Source organism: Gouania willdenowi, chromosome 20 (genome assembly GCF_900634775.1).
Source record: "Gouania willdenowi chromosome 20, fGouWil2.1, whole genome shotgun sequence".
NCBI lineage: Eukaryota > Metazoa > Chordata > Actinopteri > Blenniiformes > Gobiesocidae > Gouania > Gouania willdenowi.
In genome coordinates, this window is record NC_041063.1 from 1,552,258 (window position 1) to 1,569,125 (window position 16,868).

Here is a 16,868-nt window from a genome sequence, read left to right on the forward strand (position 1 = left end):
TGACCAGGTGAGCTGCAGCGTGCGTCCAGCCTCGGATCAGCGTGGATGACCAGGTGAGCTGCGGCGTGCGTCCAGCCTCGGATCAGCGTGGATGACCAGGTGAGCTGCAGCGTGCGTCCAGCCTCGGATCAGGGTGGATAACCAGGTGAGCTGCAGCGTGCGTCCAGCCTCGGATCAGCGTGGATGACCAGGTGAGCTGCAGCGTGCGTCCCCACACGGATCAACAGGTGACGGTTTCTTTCCGGTCAGCGTCGGAGCAGACGATCCACGGTGCGTGTCTCCACGCGAATCAACAGGTGACGGTTTCTTTCCCATCAGCGTCGGAGCAGACGATCAGCAGTGTGCATCTCCACCCTGATCAACAGGTGACAGTCTCTTTTTCTTTCTCCTCCCAGTCCAATTACCTGCTGCTTTTTAATACCTCCCCCCGGCTCCTCCTTCATTGGACACAGAGCCCCCTGCGCCATCTCATTGGGTAGCATTATCCACACAACTACAGTGCAACACCTTTCATTTACAATAGCGTTACACTCTCCCCCCACTGAGAAAACAGCATGCCCCCATGCTGACCCACCTTACATAGGAACCTATGTGAACAGCAGATTTCTTCAATAGGAGACTCATGCAGATAAAACAGGTACAATAGAAAGTAATGATGATGACTTAGACCTACAGGTCATACATTGTGCAAAAGGATTACACCACCATGTATAACAAACCGTGGGGTATTCGGGAAAATGCGTAACAGATCCCTGCACTGCTCGAGTACTTTTGTGCCTAGCGACTACAGATGGCACCTTAGACTCTCCTAGCTTTGAATATGCCAGCCATTCAATTGGCTTTCGTTCCCTTGCTGACCTCCTTAACACTGGTTCAGAATGGGTGTCAATAGGTAAACTTGGAGGGGTCTCAACTGAGCTTATAGGCCCTGATTCTGTGACCTCCTTTGATTCAACATTTATTAGTACTGCGACAGGGGGGTCTTCCACAGCTACTGGCACTTCTGCAGCAGTGACAGGAGCGTGGACTGGCCTTGCATCCTCCTCTGAGGGAGCAGTAATGTCCATAATGTTTTCAGCTGTGACATCTTCAACATAATGTCCATATTCAGACTCCAGGTCCAAGGAGTCTGGTTCAACATCCTTCGCTTTCCGGTAACGCAGGGCTCTTGGAGATGGAGTCGATGTTACGACAACCTCAGGATTCCAATTTACTTCTTGTCCCAAAGGTAAAAGTTGATTTCGATGCATCACTTTTATGGGTCCTGACCCATCTGAAGATTTCAGGCGGTAAACGGGGAGATCAGGCATTTGACTCTCTACAACATAAGGTTTTGGACACCAGCGATCAGCCAACTTTTGTTTTCCCTTTAAACCAAGGTTGCGAATGAGCACTTTGTCGCCTGACTGTACACTGTGATACCGGACTTTTTGATCATATCTTGTTTTGTTACTCTGATTCATCTTGGAGGAAATGGCTTGGGCCACCCGAAAGGTGGCATCCAACTCCTTCATCTTTGACACATATTTTAAATAGGATGTGTCAGAGGTGCCATCAGCAGACACACCAAACTGAAGGTCAATGGGGAGTCGGGCCTCTCTGCCAAACATTAAAAAATATGGGGAAAATCCAGTGGCCTCATTGGGAGTGCAGTTGTAGGCGTGTACTAGCTGTGTAATGTGCTGACTCTGGTTTTAAGGTCCCTAACATGTTCAATAGAGTCCTATTAAATCTTTCGGGTTGAGGGTCACCCTGTGGATGGTAGGGTGTTGTTCTCGACTTTCTCACCCCCAACATGGTTAACATTTCTTTCACTAGCCTACTTTTGAAGTCTCGGCCCTGATCTGAATGTATGCGATTCGGTAGCCCGTAGTGAATAAAATACTTGTCCCACAGAGTTCGTGCAACCGTCACGGCTTTCTGATCGCGAGTTGGGAATGCCTGAGCATAGCGAGTATAATGATGTGTCACTACTAATACATTACAGATGTTTTTTGAATCGGGCTCTAGGGACAGAAAGTCAATACATACAAGATCCATGGGACCTGAACTTTGAACATGTGAAAGGGGTGCTGCTTTATGTGAAAGTGTTTTCCTTTTGATACAGCACTCACACGTCTTGCAATAAGTCTCTACATCTAACCTCATATGGGGCCAAAAACGGTCTGAGATTAGTGCATATGTTTTGTCTACACCTACATGCCCATGGTTGTCGTGTAAAGATTTAAGGATTAGGCTATGGAACTGTTTGGGGAGCACAAGCTGCTGCTGGGACTGCTGATAGCACTTCATGAGTGTTCGGTATAAAAGGCCCTGCTTTATACCTAGTTTTTCCCACTCTCATTTTAATATTTTAAACTTTTAATTTGGACTGATCCAGCTTGACAAAGGGCTCTTACTCCTGCCACTGGAATCTTTTTGCATTCCCCATTTGCATTACTGGTGGGATATGGACGTCGAGACAATGCGTCTGCATCAAGATTTTGCTTACCAGGTCTGTATTTTAGACTAAAGTTATAGGTTGATAGAGCTGAGAGCCAACGGTGACCAGTGGCGTCTAGTTTGGCTGATGTTAGAATGTATGTTAATTGATTATCTGTCCTTACTTGTACAGTTGCGCCATAAAGGTAATCATGTAATTTGTCCACAATAGCCCATTTGAGAGCTAAAAATTCTAATTTATGCACTGGATAGTTTTTTTCAGCAGGGGAAAGACTTCTGCTAATGAAAGCTACTGGGCTGAGACCATTATCCTGCTCTTGATAGCGCACCGCTCCCAGCCCATCCAAGCTCGCATTGACATGAAGAACATATGGCTGTTTTGGATCGGCAAACACCAACACAGGGGCTTTTGTGAGTTGTGTTTTGAGCTCTTGAAAGGTTTGATCACATTCTTTAGTCCACCGAGGACCAAAAGGTTCAGAGAATTGAAAGTAAGTCTTGTCAGAGGGTTTTTCAGACATTGCTCTTTTTACATTTTGTAGAAGCCATGATTTATTTGTTAAAATATCTCTGTTTAATATGTGTAGCATTTACCTGACCTGTAGATGGGCGGGGCATGCAGGTTATTTAGATTGCCATGGTGATCGCACAGGTGTGGTCAATCAGTTTTTGGACGGTACTCAAGGGTAATCAAGGTATTCCCGGGCTCTTGTGAATGGCTTTTCTTTGTTTTACTGGACATTTGAGAGGCACATTTTTTGTATTCACGATCCCTGTTTATTTGCAAGATTAAAAAGTCAAAACACCAACAGGCTATTTTTCATATTCTTTACCAAGAAGTACCTGTCAGAACAACTATCCCTGCACCACCAGAAGTGAACCTAGTTAAAGGACTTGTTCGAGGAGGATAACCTTTCAGCAGTTCATTCAATGGATAATAGAGCTTAGAAAAGTCTTTGACAAATCGGCAGTAGTAGCCACAAAATCCAAGGAAAGATCTAAGCTCAGTCACTGTTTGGGGTTTTGGCCAGGATAAAACAGCTTCAATCTTGGAGGGATCAGTTGCAATCCCATCTCGTGAAACTACATGGCCGACATAGGTGACAGAAGTACGTCCAAATTTACATTTGTCAAGTGATAGTTTAAGGCCTTCTTCTTTGAGTCAATCTAGCACCTTAAGTAGGTGCTCTTCATGTTCTTGTAGGGTTCGACCAAAAACAATTAAGTCATCAAGATAAACTAACACCTCAAGGAAATTCATATCGCCAACAGTCTGTTCCATGACTCGTTGAAAGGCAGCAGGTGCACCAGTGACCCCTTGAGGCATTCGCTCAAACTGATAAAAACCCAAAGGGCATATAAATGCTGTCTTCTCCTTGTTTGACTCATTCATTGGTATTTTATAATAACCACTCCTTAAATCAAGGACACTAAACCATTTGCTGCCTGACAGACAACGAAGTGCATCCTCAATCTTTGGAGCCGTAGACTGATCTGGTATGGTTCTGAGATTAAGAGTTCGGTAGTCAATACACATGCGTACTTTCCATGACTTTTTCCGCACAATGACTATTGGGGATGCATAGGGGCTACGTGATTCAGAAACTATGGCAGTGTTCTGCAGCTCTTGTAGATCTTGTCTAACATCCTCAAAATCAGCTGGTGCTATGCGCCTAGACCTTTCTCAAAAAGGTCGGGCATCTTTGAGTCGAATTTCATGTGTAGTACTCTTAGAACACCCAACATCCCATTCATGTTGAGAAAAGACTTCTTGTCGTTGTATCATTTTTTCAAACAATCGCCTTTTGTCTGCCTCTGCCATGGGAGAAGTACCAAAGTCACATGCAGAGGGTGTTCATTTACTCTCATTTTTCACCTGCCCGGGATTCTTTTGCATAGGTATGGGCATTACTGGAAAGATGTGAGCTACCGGAGTGCCCCTTCTTAAGCATATTTCTTTTGTGGAAAGATTCTTAACAGTGACCGTAATATGTTTACTGAGAGCGACTGTTGCTAGATGAACTTCAGGTCTCACCCACAGTTCTTCTGGGGAAGATCTATTGGTAGGCTGATCAATCAAGGCTAACTTATCTGAGAAACTTTTAGGACTTTTGGGGCGGCCTGTAATTTTACATACTTGGCCTGGCTGTAAAGTAATTGGTTTAGATTAAATGAACCAAACTGTCCCATGTTCATCTACATTTTCAAGTGTATCAGATTGTGTAAGGTTTACATAAGCTTCCTTAAGTGCAGGGTGTATGGTCAGGGAATGCATAAACTGTTCGCCTGCCTGGTCTTTACAAAACTGAAACATTTTCCTCACAAGCTTAGTGTTTGTACCAACGAGTATAGCTACATCATCTTTCTCATGGTCAGGACACAATAAAGCTAATGTAGAAACAGTCTGTGCCACCCCAGTAACAGCGGCTGTGAATTCCAGTTTAATAGACAGGTATCCATCATAAGGATACTGCTCAGTACTTAAACCCCAAAGCTCAAGGTCTGTAAGTGGATGAATAGGTATATGTTCCAGGTATTTATTATAAAAGCTACGATACAGAATAGTGACCACTGACCCACTATCTAAAATAGCTTTTGCATAAATACCTTCTACTTGTAAAGGTACAACAGTTCTGGGACCTGTTAAACCTTCGGGTATCCCTTTTCCATGTGGTGCTACAGATGGCTGACCTTGGGTGGAACGTGTGTCACATGAAACCATGGGCCGCTCCTTTACATGGCTCCGGAGAAGTTTCCCGACTGTCTTTTTGCTTTGATTAGCTTTTGATATACTTTTCTCAGGTCTTCCGCATTTGTGCAGCCTCATTTTGTATGTCCATCCTGTCCACAATGGTAGCAAAAAACACCTGGTGGTAGGGATTTGAATGGCCTCTCATTAGGTGAATGTTCTGTGGCAGCAGCGTTCACTACCCGAGTTGGAGGTCTAGAATCGGAAGTGGGATTATGAGATGCTGAGGTAGGAACTGGAGTATTAAGGAGTTTAGCTACTTGCAAAAAATTGTTTTTACTTCGCTACGCAGGCTGTTCAGCTCGGATGTAACTGAGGACTGTGGTACAACAGCAGTGGTAGCAGCAACGGCAGTTTTCATTCCTTCCCTGGCACTTATCCAGTCCTCTTCCTGTCTTACCTCCCGCATTAGCTGAGAAAAGGAGGGAGGGTTCTCTAAAGTGTGACTCATTCTTATCCGTAGGGCAACCATGTCATGAGTGACTGCACCTTTAATGAGTTGTTCCATCCGTGCTCGATTCATCTCTGCAGCCGTTATCCCACCTTTAAGAAGAGCACGGTGAAGGAGTTTATCAAGGCGGTACAGAAAATCAGATAGGTTTTCTACTCTCTTTTGAAAGGTGTGTCTGTATTTAGCTAAAATGTCCATGCCAGTTTCTGTTGTTCCATAAACAACAACTGGAAAAGAAAGCTCGAGGAGATACGGAGAAAAAGGACAGTGAGGAGGAGTAACAACAGGAACAATGACTGCAGACGAGAACACATCACATAAAAAAGGAAAGAAAAAAAAAAACGTTAATGAAAAGATTAAATTATGGTATGAAGAAGATAAGAATGTTTGACAAGGGAAAAAACAAGGTTTGATGTAAAATTATCTGTGTTCAAATCAGGGGACGGATCTGGATAAGCAAGATGCTTTTTTCTGTCGCCCTTTCCGGCATGCAAAAGGACAAAAAAAAAAAAAAAAAAAGAAAGAAAAAAAAAAAAAACAATGATGTGATTTTGCTCTGAATGTCAAAGTGAATTTCTGTGATTGCAACCATGTTGGAAATGAACTGAATAAATAAATAAAAATAAATAAATAAACTGTCGATTTCAGCTAAATATGCAGTGGCGGTAGCAGTCGACGTGCTTACTTTAAGAAACCGAACAATGTCAGCAGCAGGCCCCTTTAAAATTTCTACTATCCGCTGTCTCTTGGCAGCATCATTACATTGCCATTCACTAATCATTTGTGTGGCTTGCTCCATCCAGGATTCATATTCTTCCTCACCAGAAGGTACAGGTTTAATTCCAGAAAAGAGCCTCAACTTTCTGTAGCTGGGTACATCAATTGGTGCTTGGTTACATTTATCCACCAGCTTACTGATCACATTTACTAAATCTAGGGATGTAACGATTTACTCAACTCCCGATACGATTCGATTCACAATACTGGGTTCACGAACGATTCTCTCACGATTTATTTTACAAAATCGGACTGTAGACAATTTTTTTTTTTGGGAAAAAAACTAGAAAATACGGTACTATTTTCCTTTTATTTTTCATTGTCAAAAGAATTCCTTGATAAACTATTCAAAACAATGCAATTTAACTAAAAATAAATCTTGAATGAAATAAATAAAGGCATAATACAAATGAAAATGAAGCCTATTAATTTAAATTCTGGTTCTATAATAAACAATGCAAAACTGCATAATAGTTCTTTTTCTTTTTAAAAGTGCAACTGAAAATGTATTTTGTGCCTTAACAATTGGACTTTAAAAAAAAACAAAAACAAAAAACAGTCATTTTACTGTATTTACGTCAGATATTTGTTTAGACCAGCAGAGGGCGCTGGTAACGCAGTGGTCGGTTGGCATGCAGTTATTCCACCAGTGAAGAAGAGAAGCTATGCTAGCAGACAGAGCTAAGAGAAAAACGTGACTTTTACAGATATTCAAGTAATATTACAGATATTCTTTCAGTGCTAAAGGGGTAATGAATCATTTATTAACATATTTAAGAGTAGAAGGCGGCCAGAAAGAAAGTATTAGCAGACTCCGCCTGCCGCCTACACTTGTGGATAGCGATATCTGCTGGTTAAAAAAAGTACTGCGATTCGATTTTTAACTGCCGATTAATCGTTACATCCCTAACTAAATCTATATTTACATCTTGTTTTGGAGCGTGCATTTTTTCTATAATGTCCTGCACATCTTCAATGGACCTACCCTCTTCTTCTAAGAGTTTAAAAAGTTTTGTGTTGAATGCATCACCCTTCAATTTAGCTGAGGAGGGGTCTAGACTCCCTACAACATCAACAACCCAGGGCCCTGCTTCCCCTTCAATCCCTATTTCAGGAGGTACAAGGTCAGACTGTAAGTCTGGATTACTGGTCTCAACTGAAATGAACAATTTTGTACCAGTGGAGTCCCCCTGGCTATCACGTTAGTACGACCAAACACTTTAACGGTACCCAATACTTTATTTACAGTCTCCCTGCTAGTCTCAATGGGTACGTTGCTAAGCAAAATAGCTTGAGCGGGATTAACGGCCTTATGCAAACTCCACTCAATGACTCTGGAAAAATCCATTTTAAACTCAGAACTCTTAAGCACACCCTGAATAAAAAAACAAAATAATTCAATTCAATTCATATAACTCATATGAATGATACAATTATTGCTTATGTGGAAAACAGAGAAAATCTCGGTGGGACCTCCAAAATGTAACCCTTAGTTTATATATAAGTTACAAAAATAACCAGTATTTTGAGTTTTAGCTTAGTGTGGTGAATTAGCTCGTTCTCTGTTTACCTCATAAACCAGGCCCGAGACAAAATATAACTCAGAACAAAAAAACATTTATTTTCTCTCTGGGGGAAACTCAAAGTGTCCTTTTTTTTTTTTTTTACAAGGTGACAATATCATTCAGGGTTTTTTCCATCTGTTCATATAATCAAGGAAATAAATCAAGGAAATAAATCAATCCCCACCAAGCACTTGGTTATTAAAGGTTTTTCTTCCTCTGTATTATTCGTTGGGCCCATACGGTGGTGCACTTTGATTACTCACGAACACCTCATGGTCCGAGGTGAGTAAAGGCAAGGTGAACTCCTCTCCTGAGGTCGATTGGTGTCCTGGTGTTGGCTCCACGGCATGCGTCCTCAACTCAGAACCAGTGGAAACTTGCTGAACATGGAACAGAACCGTCCAGCCTAACACAGGCCAGGTCCAGGAAAGGACCCTTTCGGACACCAGCTCACCTTAACCCCACAGGGCCTGCCTCCAGTGAAGGCGACCCACAGGCCCACCAACTTTTGTGTGACCTCTTCAAAAGGGGGGACGCACACAAACTCTACATGCCTGTCACACTCGAAAATGTTTTTCCTCAACTTGCATTTCTGGACACAGGGGCAGACATTTCCATCATGTCCACCTCCATTTTTGCAGAATTTCGCAGCCGCACTAGAAATCCTAACATAAGGCTACCAACTCAAAAGTGCCGCCTTGACATCCAATCATTTGGTGATAACATCACCACCATCACCAAAAAGGCTTTGATTCGGATTAACATAGGCGATGACACAATCAGCATACTCTGCCAAAATCCATCGAATAAAACGGTTGCTATCCCCAAATCCTTTCCCTTAGGCTGGTTAATAAAAACAAACCGCCATAATTCGGAACCGAACGCTCCCTCAAAAGTGGAAGCATTTTCTGCGCTCATCTTGAATGACAACGACAGAGTTTATCAATCAAAATCACATGATGCGAACATACTACGAACGGCTAACACCCTAGCAAACAGCATGACACACAAAACAGACTTCACCAAGTCCACAGAACCAATAGGTTACGTGCTAAAACCCTTGACTGGCGACCCAGTCAGGACTCCTTCGCTCAAAACGACACGGGTCCTAACCGCTCAACCGAGCATCAAAGGTGCTGCCAGCACCACACCTGACCAAAAATAAAGCACCTACTTTCCATCCATTTAGCTAGCGCCACCTTGAGCTTTGACCCACCCAGGTATACCAAACCCGACATGATACCCGCTATCACTCGCTCTCGTGCAGCTAATACGACTAATGGCCCACACACCTCGCAGCTCGCTGCATCGTTTTACCCAACCCAGTTAACACCAACCTGAGCTTGCTTCGTTCCGAAGACCCAACCATCTCCTACATAGTTCGGCACTTTAAGGATCCTACGGCGAGCAATCCTGCTCCCCCCGATACACTCAATGTTTCAACTCGGCCATTTTTTTTTTTCTGCTGTCCGCCGCTTCTCGCACGCTGTCAGTCGCATCGACATTTGTGCTTCTGCGGACGCCCAAACACCCGCGTTTGTGTGTCCTCAGAACCAAAGGGGGGGGGGGGGGGATGACACAAGGACACACATACGATGCGCACTTCACCGGAAACAGAAACGTCAAGGCCACAAAAACATCATCACGACGGATCGCAGATTGATTACACAGGAAAAATAACATTACAGACCACACCAGAAGTGTGTCCAATCTGATGCCATACTCACCAAAATCTATCACCAAGACAATCAAATTTGGCCTCAACCTGAATAGATGACACAACAGTGTATTCAGATGATATACATAGGTAAACTAGCTTACCTCAAAGGCAAAATCCCTCATTAACCACTTCAACTGGTTGATCTGTAACCATCCAACCAGAAAACCTTACAGATCACATCTCAAAGTTAGCGAACCTACCAACGCACTCCTTTGTATAGAGACTTCCGAATTTAAGCAGAGACTGAGCTAAATTAGGACATAGGAAAAATGCTCCTTTCTTTTCTTCTCCATCTCTGTCTTTAAAACTTAATTTTTGTTTATTTCAATGCACCACACTTTTGTTTCTTTGTGTGCGCACCAGGAGTAAAATCCAGGCCACACCTTTTAAGTAAACCCTTCATTTTCTGCATTCAACACAACATTATCTTGCCTACATGAAGGACACGCACTGTACACACAGCCTGGCCTCGTCGGACTCCAGCAGCTCCTGCCTACACCGACTGCCAGCCTGTGCAGTTGACCTTCAACACCACAGGGCGTCTCCTCCTCATCTTCCAGAGACCCCTCCTCTCCAGCCTCTAAGGGCGTCTCCTCCTCAGCCTCCAGAGACCCCTCCTCTCCAGCCTCCAAGGGCGTCTCCTCCTCAGCCTCCAGAGATCCCTCCTCTCCAGCCACCAAGGGCTCTGCGTCTTCTCATCTGAGGACCCCCGTCCTCCAACCCTGAGGGCTCTGCTTCTTCTCATCGGAGGACCCCCGTCCTCCAACCCTGAGGGCCCTGCTTCTTTTCATCTGTTGACCCCTCTTTGCAACCTGGAGGACTCCACTCCTTCACAACTGACAATTGTGGCTCCTACCCTGGAGTTTTTCATCTCTCCGCCCACCCAGTGAAACCCCTACGCCAGGTTTCTTCAACTCGCGGGCGGTAAAATCTTTTACTTTCCAGGAACGTAATTGATTAGAATTTCGAAGGATCGAGAATCTAATCAAAAGGGGGGAGATGTAGGAGGTCATGTCAGACAGATACCACGGCACACTTCTTGACCACTTTGGTCAGAGAACAGTTTCCTCCTTTTTCCCTTTCAAACAAAGAGCTGAGAGAAGGAATTTATGACTGTTTGTCCTAACACAACTCAGAACCAGTGGAAACCTGCTGACTGAACTAGCTGTGAAACGTGCTGAACAAGGAACAGAACCGTCCAGCCTAACACAGGCCAGAACCAGGTCAAGGAAAGGACCCTTTCGTACACACTCCAGCGGTCCAGAGCCAAGCTTTGCTGCTTCAGACTTCTCTCGCCAGTCCAGTCTGCCACAAGGAAGGACCACCGACCACGGACCCATCAGAACCGAGGTACACTTGATCTCAAATTCTAATCGGGCCTAAAATAATTGCAGCCACATGAATCCAAACTGATCTTATCATAGCCCTCACACACACACACTCTCTCACACACACACTGAATTCATACTACTTTTCTTTCTTTCTTTCCTTCTTTCTCTACTAAGCTTTTACCTTTAAAGTGCATATACATTTATCCTTAGTTTAGTGAGCGTAGCGCTCTTTTAGCTTTATTGTGTTAGTAGGTTTTAACTTGTTTTGATTAACAAATGTTTATACTTTGAGAAGTTGTCTGTGGTTTATGAAAATATTACAATCATAAGGTTTGTTATATGGAGAGTAGACAGTCTTGAGAAGAGTTCACAACCCTGGATGACAAGGTATTAATAACTAATTAAGTGATCTGAAACACTAACTCAAATTCAGATGGCACCTCTTGGCAAATTACTGTAATATTAATGATAATTAATATTATAAATCTTATCACTCCTTGTCCAAGCTCATCCTCCAACATTACACCCTTAGTTATCATCATATTCCCCGAGAATGGTCGGGGAGAAGTGGCAGCAGTTTTTCACTCACGCTTGTCACCCCAAAAACCACACTTAACCAAAATTCATTCAAAAGCCTCTCCCTTGAAATTTGTAGTCCCAAAAACAAAATACAAAAACCCACTTTATTGGTTATAGTTTACCGTCCTCCTAGTCCATATTCAGAGTTTCTCTCTGAATTCTCTGACTTTCTCACTGATCTGGTGCTGAGCACTAAAAAAGCTATCATAGTAGGTGACTTTAACATTCACGTTGATGATGAAAACAACAGCTTAAATAAATTCCTTACCTCGCTATTAGATTAAATCGGCTTTACACAACATGTAAACAAACCAACTCATTATCTTAATCATGCCCTGGACTTTGTTCTATGGTTATTGATCACCTGACAATATATCCTCAAAATCATATTCTTTCAGATCACTTCCTGTTATCATTTAAATTCAGAATATCTGCCTGCTTAAACTCTGAGAGAAGAGTACACTATAGTAGATCACTGTCTGAAAATGCTGTAGCTAGATTTAAAGATTTAGCTCCATCATTGCTTACCTCTGATCCATATATCTCAACAGAGAGTCGCAATCAATGTCCTACGACAGAAAAAAAAGATGATCTTATCAACAACGCAATGTTGTCACTGCACACAGCTCTGGATGCAGTTGCCCCGCTTAAAAATAAGATGATATTTCATAAAAAAGTTGCCCCCTGGTATACATCTGAATTGCATCTTTTAAAACAGGCATTTCGAAAATTAGAAAGGAAGTGGCTCTCCTCAAACATGGTAGAACTTCATACTGCCTGGAGAGAAAGTTTTTTAGCTTATAAAAAGCACTTCGCAAAGCTAGAACCTCCTATTATTCAACTTTAATAGAGGAAAACAAAAACAATCCTCAGTTTCTATTCAACACTGTAGCCAGGCTCACAAAAAGCCACAGCTCTGTCGAACCCTCTATTCCGGTCAACCTGAGCAGTGATGACTTCATCAACTTCTTTACTGAAAAAATTCCAACAATTAGAAACAAAGCTAATGTCCCCCCTGCAGGCGTGCTCAACAATTTCTTAAACAATACAACTCCTGAAATATCCCCAACATGTATCTTTTATTTACATAGTTTCACTCCAATTGGTCTATCTGAACTGACCTGATCTTCATCTACTGCAGCAGAGACTGGAAAGCATTTGTGTGATTAAACAAACAGCACTGGGTTGGTTTAAATCCTATTTATCAGACAGAACCTTTGAACTTTGTTCATGTTAATAATCTCTCCTCAGCGCACGCCAGAGTTAATCATTGAGTTCAACAAGGTTCAGTTTTGGGACTAATACTCTTTGCATTATATATGCTTCCACTGGGTAACATTATCAGAAAACATAATGTAAATTTCTATTGCTATGCAGATGATACACAGCTTTATCTCTCAATGAAATCAGATGAAACTCATCAGTTATTAAAACTCCAGGCTTATCTTAAAGACATCACATCCTGGATGAGCTGTAACTTTCTCCTTCTTAACCAGGATAAAACCTAAGTGATTTTATTTGGTCCAAAACACGTTAGAGAAAAATTGTCAGAGCAAATAGTGTATCTGGATGGCATTACTCTGTCACCCAGCACCACAGTAGAAAAAACTTAGGCGTTATCTTTGATACTGACTTATCTTTTAACTCTCATATTAAACAAATCACAAGGACAGCCTTCTTCCACCGCCGTAATATCTCTAAAATCAGGAATATCTTGGCCCAGAGTGACGCTGAATTATAACATAATCTAATCACTAGAGCAGACATGGGCTCGTCTGTAAACGGTTGCATTTACTGGTTCAATAAACCGGAAGAGATTCAACTTCTGACGTAGCTGGTTATGATTTACAGTCCGCATAAACAGGACTGAATCATAACAAGATCTGATCGCTAGAGCGAACATGGGCTCGTCTGTAAACGGTCGCATTTTCTGGTTCAATAAACAGGAAGAGATTCAAATTCTGATGTAGCTGGTTATGATTTACAGTCCGCATAAAAAGGACTGAATCATAACAAAATCTGATCACTGTGAACGGTCACATTTACAGACCTTGGTGTCACTGTTAGCTTACCAATAAATTGAAAGATATTTGTCACTTTTGTAATAAGTATTGACTAGGCCACTGGGAGTGAGGCCCAAGGCCAAGGCAGGCTGACTTGATGATAATGTATCATGTTTTTCTGCAGCCAGTGCCTACTCCTCGCCCTTCTCTGTCTTCTCTATTTCAGCTGTTGTGAAGCTGATGATGGCAGTTCCTTATCTGTGGTTCACGGCTCAACTAGTCTGGGACACTCTGATGTTCTATCTCTCTATCCTGTTCTGTTGGTCCTTCTGTCCACTAAGCCCAACCAGTCGAGGCAGATGGCTGCCACCTCTGAACCTGGTTCTGCTGGAGATTTCTTCCTGTTAAAAGGGAGTTGTTTCTTCCCACTGTCGCTAAATGCTTGTTCATGTGGATCTTGTTGGGTTTTTTCTTTCTTATTATGAATTTTATATTTTGATAAGCGCATTGAGATGACTTTGTTGTAAATTGTGCTATACAAATAAAGTTGAGTTGAAAAACTAACCCATGCATTTGTTACATCTTGACTAGATTATCGTAATTCCCTACTTTCAGGATGTCCAAATAACTCACTAAAAAGTCTCCAGTTAATTCAGAATGCTGCAGCTAGAATACTAACAGGAGAGAGCATATTTCTCCAGTAATGGCTTCCCTTCATTGGCTTCCTGTAAAATCTAGAATAGAGTTTAAAATCCTCCTGTTAACATACAAAGCTCTACATGATCAAGCTCCTATGTGTCTTAGAGACCTGTTAGTGCCATATCGTTTGGGCAGATCACACCGCTCTCAGTCTGCTGGTCTCCTGGAAGTTCCTAAAGTGTCTAGAAGTCGAACAGGAGGCAGAGCATTCAGCGACCAGGCGACTCGCCTTTAGAACCAGCTCCCAGTCTTAGTACAGGAGGCTGCTACTCTCTCCACCTTTAAAAGTAAACTCAAAACCTACTTATTCGCTAAAGTGTATACCGTATAATAGTGTTAACCTAACCACTAGAAAAAAAGCCCTACACCTAAAAATTGGAACTAAGAACTAAGATTACAGTATATAGTAACACACCAACATTATATTCAAACACGACCCACCATCTACACATAGCTCTTGTGGGCTGCAATGGGTCGATGTCCAGTCAAACACAGCTGTGCCGGGTTGTAGACAACCCCCCACTTCTGTCCCTCATTGCATAACCCATCATACTGCTCACACTGCTCACATATATATATATATAGTTTTTTCCTGCGGTCTGTGCCTTCTCCTCGCCCTCCGCTATTTCTGTTTCAGGTGTCTTGATGCTGGAGCTGGCGGTTCCTGATCGATGGCTCACAGCTCAACTAGTCTGGGACACCCGGATGGACTATCCTTCTATCCTATTCTGTTTGCCCTTCTGTTCACTAACCCCAACCAGTCGAAGCGGATGGCTGCCACCTCTGAACCTGGTTCCGCTGGAGATTTCTTCTCATAAAAAGAGGGAGAGTTTCTTCCCACTGTTGCTAAATGCTTGTTCATGTGAATCTTGTTGAGTTCTTTCTTTTTGACTATGGACTTTATATTTTGTTCAGCGCTTTGAGATGACTGTTATATTTTGCGCTATATAAAGAAAGTTTAATTGAATTGAATTGAACAAGTAAAAATCTTTTTTTTTTTCTCCAAGTAATCATCTTTATAACGCGGACCAAGTACAGTCGTGATTAGGGATGGGAATCGAAAACCGTTTTTTTCTGAGAACCGGTTCCCAGCAATCCAATTCCTAGGAAATGTTTGTTTGCTTGCCTGTCATTTCTGCTTATCGGTTCCTCTTACGTCGCAAATACGTAACGATGAACTCCTCCAGGTCCTGTATATTGTGTTTATGCTAGCACTAAGTGAAGCTCCTTCCACCATATAGTTGTTTGCTGTCCACCGCAGAGAATCCACCTCCTCCACCCGCAGCTGCGCTGTCCTCCGTGCTGTGTTTGTAGCATCTCTGTAGCTACGCTACTCACTTCCGGGTTCTGTACACTCGCGCTAAAGTTGCTTCTTGCACAGACTTTTTTTTCAAAAACAACAAACTTCAGCAAGAACACACACCTCGTCTCCAGTTTATGTTCTCATAACAAATAATCAGACATGGGAGACATGGGTCACACACAGAGTTTTACACAGCTAAAACAGCTTGTCATCTAATTGACCCCAGACGAACACCAATGCATGCAATATGTGTGATAATTGTATGCTTAATCAACTGTATCCATCAAATTAGGAAAAATCATGAAATATGAAGCAAAAAAAAAATCAACTATTATTTCTTGAATGATAAACATTGAATGGGGTCAAATTGACCCCAAGGATAATAAGGAGGGTAAGTCACTGCGCTAACACAACATGTCCACAGCGTTACAACAAAGTAAAAGTGCTGCTCGTGTGCAGACAACAGTCACACATCAGGGTTGAATTGTACCAACTCAAACCCACTGGTAGCAGCATTTTCATCTTTTTCTTGGACCTCCAGTGTTCTTACCTTCTCCATGTACTGTGAGCAGTTGGATTCCTGGAGGAAGTTGGAGGCTTCCTGTTTGTAATACTCTCCTGTCTTTATCAGAAATGGACCTTCAAAGATTTCCTGATAAAACTGTCACCACAGGGAGAGAACATCAACTTAGCATACATGCAAACAAAATGCACAAAGTGACAAAACTACTTAATATGGTTTTTTATTGTGACCTCAATGGTCCCAACATCAATGTCTGATTTGATCTGCAGTGCATTAAAAACAAGCATCTCAGATTTTCTTTCAGGTTTCTAAAGCACAGTGTGAAAACAAACTGAGTCAAATCAAGAGGTTAAAATTATCTGCCTTTCTCTGCACATTTGAGCTGAGTCTCCAATTATCCTGTACTAAAAACAGCTTATAGGGGACATATCATGCTAAATCCACTTTTTTAGCCCTTAAATGCATTTTGTTGTGTGTTTAGAAGTACAGAAAAGTTCAAATTAGTCTCTTCAGGTGCTCCGTTGATATCTTTATATTCTGTTTTGGTCAAATTTTTCAATCCGTTTAGATTTTTCGATTCTCTATTATGTTTTTTGAACAATGACGTCACAGTAATTGCAGGGGAACTGCCAAATTAGGACATCGACTCCAGGCCCAACACTTTGAGTAATCTACTATTTTTATTCCTCACTTTTATTTTGTAGTCCAAGCTCAAGGATGCCGAAG

At 42.3% G+C, this 16,868-nt stretch overlaps 1 protein-coding gene across 1 annotated transcript in view; it reads right to left on the minus strand.

Moving 5' to 3' along the window:
- The window catches only part of LOC114454232 (cullin-2), a 53,795-nt gene that overhangs the window by 18,975 nt on the left and 17,952 nt on the right, over nucleotides 1-16,868 (minus strand). The window contains exon 8 of the mRNA XM_028434540.1: nucleotides 16,170-16,280. Coding sequence (XP_028290341.1) covers nucleotides 16,170-16,280 — 111 coding nt within the window. The remainder of the gene's footprint in view (nucleotides 1-16,169; nucleotides 16,281-16,868) is intronic.